General features: G+C 35.0%; 1 protein-coding gene and 2 long non-coding RNA genes across 6 annotated transcripts; 1 reads left to right on the plus strand and 2 right to left on the minus strand.

The window, feature by feature from the left end:
• The first annotated feature begins 772 nt into the window (after positions 1 to 772).
• Positions 773 to 2612, plus strand: LOC113356700 (galactomannan galactosyltransferase 1-like). The gene has a single exon (XM_026599913.1). The coding sequence runs from the start codon at positions 946 to 948 to the stop codon at positions 2347 to 2349; it is 1404 nt and encodes a 467-aa protein (XP_026455698.1). The 5' UTR covers positions 773 to 945; the 3' UTR covers positions 2350 to 2612.
• Positions 2613 to 3611: 999 nt separating this feature from the next.
• Positions 3612 to 7261, minus strand: LOC113356701. Of its 4 annotated transcripts, XR_003363110.1 has the most exons (6): positions 6941 to 7261; positions 6671 to 6728; positions 6206 to 6469; positions 4824 to 5420; positions 4196 to 4235; positions 3612 to 4050 (listed from the first exon to the last, which is right to left on the minus strand). It is a non-coding gene; the product is annotated as an uncharacterized LOC113356701 (long non-coding RNA). The 4 variants fall into 4 exon arrangements; XR_003363111.1 differs by having other exon boundaries at positions 3612 to 5420; positions 6206 to 6307; positions 6400 to 6469; XR_003363112.1 differs by lacking the exon at positions 4196 to 4235.
• A 291-nt stretch (positions 7262 to 7552) lies between these two features.
• LOC113356702 lies at positions 7553 to 9763 on the minus strand. Its single transcript, XR_003363113.1, has 4 exons — positions 9509 to 9763; positions 8728 to 8758; positions 8470 to 8534; positions 7553 to 8185 (listed from the first exon to the last, which is right to left on the minus strand). It is a non-coding gene; the product is annotated as an uncharacterized LOC113356702 (long non-coding RNA).
• Between the last annotated feature and the right edge of the window lie 1658 nt (positions 9764 to 11421).

Genomic DNA, 11421 nt, shown 5'->3' on the forward strand with positions numbered 1-11421 from the left:
TGAACAGTTTTACTGTTAATTTTCGCGTGTGCTACAATAAATTCTATAGTACCATTAATGCGGCTTGCTATACATGTCAAACAAGTTGAAAGAGAAAGAGTGCAGGTTCCTTGTCCTTTTCTATCTCATTCTCTATGGTAATTTACTTTGTCAGACTCAATTGATGAGACATCATAGGTTTCCTTTCTTATGAAAATATTCTCTTACGGACTTACCAATATCTGCCATAATTAATCACCAATTGAATTTTACAACTTCCATATTTGCAAAAAGTTGACGAAAGACCTGGCTAGGTACATAGAAAGAAATCATTATAGCATTCAATGAGGAGAATGGATGGCGATACATTACCACCGCAAAAACAAAGACTACCACGAGACACCAGTGCAGTTCTAATAGACTCTAATCAACGGTACCTTGGCGGCCTGGCCACTAATTCAACGGTACCCTGGCTGCCTGGCCACTAATTCAACGGTACCCTGGCGGCCTGACCTTGGTCTGTGTTGCACATTTAGAAAATAATAAGACCGGGCAGCTACTATTGAGATACCAAGATCTACGGAACAAATTGAGGAGGGATAGATGAGACAATTGTGATTCTTCAATATGAGACAAAATGGATATTTACTCAAATTATTTTACAAAAGTTATTTTATATACTCAAACGTGGTGCATAACAATTGGTTGGTGCAATCCAAAACATCAACATCACAAATACAATGAAAAAGAAACTGATTTTAAGATGTAGACAACCATAAATACCGTTTCTCTTTTGTTTCTCTCTCGCTCAAAAAAACTCAGGCATAATTCTTCTTCTCTAGTCCTCCAGAACAGTACTACTACTAGCAAACACAGCATTCCTAACTCACAGATGTCAACAGTTTTCTTCTACAACTCATTACTTACTTAAATCCAAAAAATCCCTGAATTCCTCACAATCCAAATATGCTTTCTTCATCTTCATCTCCTCCTTCAGATCATCATCATTTCTATTCATCACCAACCATGACTAAAACCCTAAATCGCAATAAACCCTTTTCTTCTTCATCTTCTCTTGTTTCTAATCTTATTCGTTTTTTAGGAGGAGCCACAGTTGCGTTTTTAGTTGTTTGGACTCTTTTCTCTACTATAGACACATCAAAACCTAATTTCACCCCGAGATTTTCCAACGCCGATTCAAAGTCGTCCGTGGATGATGATTCTTTAGATTTTGATCTGGGTGTTCATGGAATTAACCTCAAAGAAGAACCGGAATCGGAGAATTTCTATGATGATCCAAATCTGAGTTACTCAATGGAAAAACCCATCAAAAATTGGGATCAGAAAAGAAAAGATTGGTTGAATCAACACCCTTCATTTGCATCTGGTGTTAATGAACGGATTTTGTTAGTCACTGGATCTCAAATGAAGCCTTGTAAACATCCCAGTGGAGATAGTATGCTGCTTAGATTCTTCAAAAACAAAGTTGATTATTGTAGAATTCATGGGTATGATATTTTCTACAATAATGCTCTGTTTCAGCCAAAGATGACTGGTTGTTGGGCTAAACTACCACTCGTCCGTGCTGCGATGATAGCTCACCCTGAAACGGAGTGGATTTGGTGGGTCGACTCAGATGCTGCATTTACCGACATGGAGTTCAAGATTCCTCTAGAAAGGTACACAAATAAAAACTTTATTTTACATGGATGGAATAAAGAAGTTTTTGAAGTTCATAGTTGGGTTGGTTTAAATGCTGGGATTTTCTTGATTAGAAATTGCCAATGGTCTTTAGATTTTATGGATGCTTGGTCAAATATGGGTCCTTTATCACCTGATTATGATAAATGGGGTAAAATCTTAAAATCAAGTTTGAGGGATAAAGTATATGATGATGCCGATGATCAATCATCACTTGTTTATTTGATGCTAAAAGAGAAATCCAAATGGGCAGACAAGATTTATTTAGAACAAAAGTATTATTTTGAAGGGTATTTTCTTGAAGTACTTAGTAGATTTGATAATATAACGAAAGAGTATTTGGAAGTAGAACAAGCCGTGAGTAAATTAAGAAGAAGACATTCAGAGAAGGTCACTGAGCATTACGCTGACTTGAGAGAACCATATATTACGAAATTAGGAAATGGTTATCAGAGTCTGAGAAAGCCGTTTATTACACATTTTGCTGGTTGTCAACCTTGCAGCGGTTTGCATAATGCATCTTATTCTGACGATGGTTGCTGGAAAGGAATGGAGAAGGCTTTGAATTTTGCTGATAATCAAGTGCTGCGTAATTTCGGATTGATTCGACGTAATCTGATGGATCCTTCTTCATTGACTTCTATGGAGTTTGATGAGGCTTCTGGTTGAATATAGTATTATGGATCGAATTTTATTAATTTTGTTGTTTAAAAATGGTCGCATCAAATTACTAGTGCATAGAATTTTTAATGGGGTTTATACTTTAGACTGTGATGATGAAATAGTAATTTGATGCCACACATCTTTGATAGAGAAAAAAAAGAAGAGTACTTTTATGTGAATTATCTTTGATACTTTTTACTTTTACTTTATGATTTTTTTTTGTTATGCCGTTTAGAATGTTAAATTTGCCCGACACCTAAAAAATGTAATCATGTGTATATTATTTTCTGCAAGTTATTTTGGTGTGTGTTATAATGAGTACAGAGCATCTCTGCACCAATCATGTAGATGTAATTATCATAGAGTTTAGATTTGGTACTCATCTGTCTATATGGGCATCTCGTGATGAGTTATGGTACTCTTTTTTTCCTTTTGATATTGGCAAAACCCAACACCATCACATTGGGACTTGGGAGGGGGAGTACTTGAATTGCAGAAGTTAATTTGGGTTTTCTATGGCGCAGCATGACTGGTTAGAGTGACTGGATAGTGTTGGGTCTCTTAACTTGCATACCTGTATGCATGTTAAGGTGCATTAAATTAACATTTTTTTACATTGGAAACAAGATTTGTCTGTTTATTACAACGAAAACAACAATTCTTTGCATTGGAAACATGATTTGTTGTTTTTAGTGCAAGAATTACCAATTTCTAGTAGAATAAAACAAAAAAAACATAATTTCCAATATCATTAAACAATTATTTATTAAACCTTAACATGTATACGGGTATAAACTTGGCGGAGTGCAACTTACTTGACTCTGTCTTCCAAAACCAAGATAGATTCACATAATCCTTTGGAAAAAGGAGAGAAATGCGCATGAAATGCGGGAATGAGAAGATTGTGTTCTTCACGCCAAAACAGAATAAAGAAAAACCACCACGGGACTTTAAGAACAAATTCCCTTACATGCTTGCAGCTAATTGCTTCTTTTTTTAATTCAATCAAAAAATAAAAGCAGGAATGTCTCTTGTTGAAGTATCTTTAGCTCGTCAAGGTCTTTTCAAAAAAAAAAAAAGCTCGTCAAGGAATAACTGAAAGTGTGAAATGCTAGCCCAAAACTAGCGCTGAGAAAATGTTCTTACTATTGTACAGAGTCTAGACTCTAGAGACAAACAGAAGGAGAAATGTTGTTAATTTCTCTTTCATGTTTCACTAGGAAGTAACCCGTGCTATGCACCAGGTAGTTACCTCTTTGCTTTGCTGGTTCGTTTTAATATGTTATTTTTATCCATGAACCCCCAAAATCTTCTGTTTAAAACATATTTTTACACAACTTCACCAAAATGGGTTTATTAATCTATTGAACATCATTAGAATATTCTGTAGCAGGGGCAAAGATATGTATACATACATCTCGTCTGCTCATTGACCAATGTAAAACTTGAATTGTGACCGCCAATTGTCTCGCAGTTGCATCACCAGATGAATGTTGTTGCTGACAACTTTCTGGAGCTACTTTGCATTTCACATATGCCTCGTTGATCTCTGGTATTCACTCCAGCTACCATTACATTTAGGCCAGCCTTGGTTCCAATAAAATATAAACTTTTAGACTTTATTATATACCCTTGTTTCAGCTGCCTCTTATCCAGTTGCGCCTCCGCACGCTTCTTGAGAGTGTTTCCATCTTCCAAGTACCACTCCTGTAAAAATTCATCATCATATCAGAACAGATAGGTGTGGATAGAAAGGTGCGGAAGAGAAGGAATCCGTAATCATCAATCGCCACGCCAAATTAGGCAGCCAAAGCATTAAGACGCTCCTCAACAGTAAGGTCAGCATATTTACCTTCCATCAACCGTTGCACCCATGGCTCACCAGTTTTGTTCTAGAAGAAAAAAAAACATTATGACTCAGCATTTGTCTAGAATGGGCTCTAATTTTTAAAGCTTTTCGGATTGTTAAATGAAGCACCGAGGCTCAGAATTCTTTCCAGGCCAAACTTCTTAAGATGGCAAAATGGTTTAAGCCAAGGCTTAGACAGCAAACCTTGCCATTCCTATTGCCATAATCCACCTTTAACTAAGCAGTATGAGTGAATGCATACAGTTTTAGATAGCTGGATACGTTATTAGGAGTTAATACTAATCAACTGTTAAGAGTTTAGTAGTCTTGCAGCAGCCTCGCCATTCTCATCTTATTTGTATGCCCTATATACTACTAAACTGTTAAGCTTATCGCTAACTTATATATATGCATGATAAAGTAAGTTCTTGTCAAAGACTACTACTATATTATATCCTTTTCATTATTTAAAAGGAATAAACCAACCTTTCACCTCATAGTAAGTTCCCATCAATGTTTTTGGGGATTTTTGATCGAAAATAATGTTAATACTGGAAGTGACAACAAAGAGAAATGCCTGTGCAAGGTTCTGGTGAAGTTCGGGGTTGAACGCAAAAGATCACAAACTAACCTGTACAAGGGGAGATTACATCTTAAACAGAGCATTCATCGAACGTCTGTTGCCCTGCATTAGAAACATAAAGAAACATTTGCCATTGAAGTATAAAATGTTAAAAAAACAATCTAATGTTCCGAAAAGTAATACTTAAGAATCTGGCATCCATGCTAAGTTTTATCAGTACTATCGACCAAAAATACTTATTTGGCATCCATACTAAGTTTCATCCATTCATCCAGTTCTCGTACCGAAAATCTATAAACATTCAAAGTACTGTTCTTAGAATTTTAGAAATCCCGATCTTCTTTATTATAAGCTTCTCCAATAAAACAAACAGATAGTTCTAACTACGCTCTTTCTATTTAAGGAGAATAATTCCAAATGACATTGTCAAGTAAAACCCATATAATCTCTACTGTTAGTCTCATACCTTTTATTGATTTGTCTTTTCGCTAACTTTTTTTTCCAGGTTCGTTTATAGAACAAATAAAACAGCGACCATACCTATCGAATGAAATTCATCCATCCTCACCAGCTCTTTGAGAAAGATATCACCAGTTACATTATCCACAACCTGTTGTGTTGATCCAGTAATTGCATTTGTTTCCTCTGCAACAAAAAAGAAGTAGATATATATAGTTGACGTTAATGCTTTTATCCCCATTACCATTAATACAATAGGATTTGTTATAACTTTGGCATATATAATTTTGTAATTCAAATACACATTACACGTATTAAAAGTATTGCAACTGCAACAGTTCACATGCTTGCTGGTATATATAGAAAACAACAAAAACACAAAAATGAAAAAAAGATAAGTTTTTCCATTCTCAATTACACAGGTAGTTTATGGGTATATTTTGTAGATCAGAAAACATCCCTTTTTGACAAAAACGCAACGCAACTCGTTGTCGCTTTAACCTTGCGTAAAGCACATAATGCACAATTGTGTATTCACCATTATCACTCACTTTTTCCTCAAGAACATCAATAACATATACTCACTGACATGCATTTGTACTTCACCTCTATGCCAGGATTGCTATTAAACTTGAAACAGTAACATTCTTTTAATGTTTGAAATCATCTAAAATTCAATCAAAGGTATTGTAAGAATGCTTAAACCGAAAAATTCAACTCAATCCCATCAATTTCACTATAATTCACAAAATTCCAATACTTTCGAGTTCAGTAAAACCCATATTACCGCTTAAAATATGTTTATCAGGATATTACAAAATTAAAATACGCGACTTTTCGAAAATCAAGCACGGATCCTCCATATATAATGCTACTAATCCTCCCAATTACAATACCCAATTTTCAAAAATCAATCAAACCTGAAATCCCCGGCGAAGAGGATCAAAAAACGAAAAAGAAAGAACGAGTACCTGAGCAGAAATTCCAGATTGGAGGACAGGATCTGCGACTAATTTGAGTTGGGTTTCTTCACCAACTTCAGTTTTAAGAATCACCCATATCACCATTAGCACCTAATAGAATTACATGCCTTTGTTTATAACCTCTACGGTAGTTCGAGTAAGGCATTTTATCAAGTACTGTTTCCAGATAAAGAAAACAGTACCTGAATAGAAATTCCATATTGGAAGACACGATCTCTGGAACTAATTTGATTTGGGATTTTCCACCAAGTACTGTTTCCAGAATCAGCCATATCAACATTAACATCTAATGGAATTACAATTTTCTTTAGTTTTGAGCAACGTAATTTTATCAAACACGTTATGCGCAACTTAAGAAAGAAAAACTTACATATATTCATTTTCTGTCACAAGACATTTTGCTAAAGCGAAAATACAGAAGCACAGAAACAATTTAAAAGCACTTGGGCGTACCTCAAAACACGGAGTACAAAATTAATAATCATCACATGCAGAATCCAAAATTGTCCAACTGAGAGATGAAAAACCAAAATCAATTACCACGATGAATTCGCAGAAATAGTTTCGCTGATGGGAGAGCATGTTTTTGGTGATATGATCTTTGTATGTATTCATTGGGAGGTCACAGATAGATGGTAATTTACTATCATAGGATGAATCTACAATAAATATCAAAATCCCAAATACAAAAACAAAAAACTTAATTTTTTTAAGTAGACATACCATTAAAGTCTGTGTGGAAGCGGGGTTGGGATTTGAGGACTAATCTGTCGAAAAAAGAACTTTATGTAGTCTTCATTTCCCATCGAGGAACAAAACATGGAAGAAGATGAAAGGAAAGAAAATGGTTTACTGGGTAGTTATGCCGACGGAATCATGGAAGTAGGAATTGGGTATAGTTTGTTCGGTGGTTTTCATCGCCCATGGAGGTGTAACAATGATGTAAAGATGTAAAGATATCTTTGCTGCCAAGGCAGTAGGGCCAGAATCAAGAGCTCCATTTCCAAATACTCTCGCTACAATTATTTACATAGCTACTGTTGAGGTGAGAATGAATGAGAATTGAGTATTGTGTTTCAATTATCATCTTGTTAGATAGATAAACTAGAAAGTAACCCGTGCTACGCAACGGGTGGCTGCCTTTTGATTGCACTTTATAAAATGTTACTCTGAATATGTTCTTAGCCAATTTGGCTATGATTTTTCATCTGTTATTCTAAACATGTTGTACGTTTCATTTGTAAATTGATTCACAACTTCACAAATTATAAAGTAATTTTCATTGGGAGCGAGACCTTTGGAGTTCGCATGATGCTTGCTAAGAGCCGAAACAAATGAAACAATATTTAACTTGTTATAACATTAGATCTAAATTTAATCAACTGTCAAAGTATGACTAAAAAATAGTAGAGATAGGCGTAAGTTTCGCAGCAGAACATGCTAACATAACTTTACTCATTACATTGTACTTCTAAGAGAATTCCAAGAGTATGATTTCACTAACTTAGCCATTATATAACCCACCAAAGGAAAAACCAAACGAATATAGCCAACTGAAGGGAGAAGCACCTCCCTCCTTCCCCACATGATCTGCAGCCTTCCCCGTGGTACTTTCAATAACCTGAACAATTGTTAGTCGAAAAGGGATATATGTGGATTCACAATGATGTCTTGGGTGATGCTTTCACTATGGAATCTCTTCTCGTGTCATGTCATGACGACAGTTCTTTTCTGACCATGCCTAAACTTGTCACCAACATGATATATCCGAACAGATCTCCTCCCTACTCTCAGCCCCAAACTACATTGACCTACAAATAACACCCGGATATTGGCTTACCTACATGCGTATATTCAATATTTAATGGATTTAATACATGGGTTACCTGCTCCCCTTTCATTATGCCTCATGATGTTACTGTTGTCATGTCAATTCTGACCAAAAGCTTATCCTTGATGAGCATCATCCTGCACAGCAGGAGTGGCCTTTTAGTAAATGACATCTTCGCCCCGATGACCGTTTCAGCAAAGTGAACGAAGATAAAATCAACTAAAACCGAAGGAAAAAAATAAGTGAAATGCGTCAAATAAGAAATTAACCAAACCCCATGAAAAAGATAAAATGGGACATATGTAGTATGATTTGCAAAAGAGAACCTTTGCCAAATATGTTCAGATATTTCTATGTAGGCTAGAAGAGACCCGTATTGCAATTCGATAATAGCATGATATTTGTTAAGTTTTTAAGATACCATGATCATATCCTGCAGAGAAGGATTTCACATCCCACTGCACCTTGCAAAATCCAGAAGAAAACCTGAAATTACAGAAAGTGGGCTAATATTGACTCAATTCCCTATAAGAAACTTGTCATAAAATGTGAAGCTAACAAACCAAACTATTACATCATATAGAAGCTGTCATAAAATGCTTATTTATTCGTACAGTAAGGAAATGAGGAAAAAAGAAAGTAAAAACCAAATATTCATTAAGCATGAAACCATACTTACTTTGCTCAATTTCAGAGAGTTATTAGTTTAACTGTAAACAAATAGAGAAGCAAAGTTTATTAGTTTAGTTAAAAGGTACAGGAAGGACCCGTTTAATTTTCTATTGCGGCTAAAACTTTGTTAGTTAACTGCAAACAAATAATGAACTCTTTGAAGTACCAAAATAACAAAATGTCTCAATTAGTTCCGAATATACCTCTATTTGAAATCAAAATTCTGAAAATTAGTAAATGTTTGAGACGGATTTTTCGTATGAAGCTAGCTGAATTCTATAAAAAATCTAGATCATCTTTACATTCTGCATTTAAAGACCTCCAATTTCACCTTCATTTGAAAGTTAAAACCAAAGTTTCAGATAATTTCTCGTCGAGCACACATCGTCAAAATACTTCCGCATTATGATTGAGACGTCATATACGTAGCGTAAGTTGTGGAAACCTAAAGCAAATCCGTAAAACCCAGTTCTAAGTTTTCTAACCCTACAAAATACTACGCTATGAAAATATTAACACATAAATTTGTAACATAAAATCAAAACTGAAATCATACACTTACAATGAGAGATTCTAAATCCCGGTTGGACACAAATACAACTCTATTTTAAATGAAATCAAAACTATGAAAATAAAATGAGTGAATGATGAAATATATTTGCCTGAATGTTAAGAAGAACAATGTATCCAATTTAGTAATTATCAATTATTCTGCGCATATCAATTTCAAATTTTGAGAAAACCCACAGTAACATTAGTCCAATAGATAAGGCGAGAAAGAAAATCACCTCTTGGGACTTTGGTTCGATAAATCGAGTTACCGATCTTCAAAGAGATTGAATCCCTAAACCATCATTTTAGGCACCGAAGAATAAAATTGTCTGAAGAAAACATTCCGAGAGATGTGAACAGTTGTGGATGAAGAATAGAAGTGAAGTGGGAGGATAAGGTTTTCGTTCGATTCATTGTTTACGACGATGGGAAGAAAACATTCCAGAGATGAGAAATGGGGGCAGTTAAGGGGAGCAGTTGGGAGTAATGGGTGGTTTCGATCGTGTACGGAAAGTGTAAACATAGTATTTTTGTTTATTTAATGTGGAGCCCAAATGAATGAGAGAGCTCTATTTCTCAATATTTGCACATAAATTGTCCACATCAGCTTTTTGTGGGGCCAAAATGAAGGAGAATCAAGTATTGAGTTTTAATTATCATCTAGTTAGATTTCCTCATGCTTGATTCTCAAATCTTCAACATCTACTTGAATTTTTCGTTTTTCAAGTTTTTCTGTGATTCTGCATATGATCATTTTAACATCTTTGTTTTGGAAGATTCGTAACGATAACAACTTATGAGAATAATCATTCAGATCTTTTCTAGAATTACAAAGTCAATATACTCAATGGTTGTTACATCGGCGTATAGTATTTTTACCTACCTCAAAGTCCAATTGTACCAAAACTTTGAAGCAATACTACGGTGATATGTTCTCCCCTTTAGTCCTTAATTATCTCTTTTGCATGATAGGTGATATGTTATCCCCCTTAGTCCTTAAATGTCTCTTTTCCTTAATTCCCCCCTTAGTCCTTAATTATCTATTTTGCATAATAGGTGAAACCTGTCGGTGTCACTGTAGTATAGTGGCAAAGTCGCTGGGTGATGATACCAGTGACCTGAGTTCGAATCTCACTATCTTTATCGACCGATCAAAAGTAAAATAAAATAATAGGTGAAACCTACAACTTGTAATTCACTCCCCTTATATAATATTCCCAAAAGTCATATGTTATTGTATTATAATACTACTAAATGATTCTCCCTATTTTTGTCAATAAAATTAGCAAATATGAAAAACAACAACTCTTAATGAACTACATAAAAGAATTCTCGAGACTAAAGATAGTATACCAACTTTTTAAGACGACTCCACTAGGTAAACTTAGCGTCTTTAACAAGGAGAGATAAAAGTACAGTCATCTCCTATAATTTCACAGCCGCATTCCCCACAAAGATATAAGAATTAAACATAAGTTCAAAATTGAACTCTCAGCCATTAGATGTCATTGTCAAGAGAACAATATGAGCGACCTTTCTCTAACAACTTGATAAGAATTTCTTGGACATTAAATAAGTAAATTTATTTCCCAAATATTTCTCTCTCTTCATTGTAGTCACGGACAAAGAAGTTAAAAACAATGATCATAATGTTAGATGCACTAAGAAACATAACATTGATAAAAAATATTCTCTAGACCAATTACAAACAAAGAGCATAGTTTTAGCGATATGACTCTGTCGTTGGTGGATTTTTGACTAAGAAAAAAATTATAAAATCGCATCTACTCGTAGAATTATCAGAATTTCATATGTCTCCGACACGACATCATAAGTGTGAACACTACACCAAATTCAAGGATTAGTAACTAGACGTCGCAACAATTTATCCCCTGTTGGGAATTTTCGGTTGCGAAATTCTGTTGCGAAATGTTGCAACAGTTTCTATAGTTACAAAACACGCAACTGTTTAAACTTGTTACAATTCGCAACAGAACTGAGTTGTACGCGTGCGACTCGTGTATGTGACTGCCCACACTTTCAAGCTGACTCGGTTTCAGCCTATTTAGATACTTGGAGTCAGCTTCAAAACTGACCCAGTCTATCTATATGATGATCGAGAACACCACGTTCTCTTCTCTACCTCTCA

The sequence above is a fragment of the Papaver somniferum genome, chromosome 3 (assembly GCF_003573695.1).
Source record: "Papaver somniferum cultivar HN1 chromosome 3, ASM357369v1, whole genome shotgun sequence".
In the NCBI taxonomy this organism is placed as follows: Eukaryota; Viridiplantae; Streptophyta; class Magnoliopsida; order Ranunculales; family Papaveraceae; genus Papaver; species Papaver somniferum.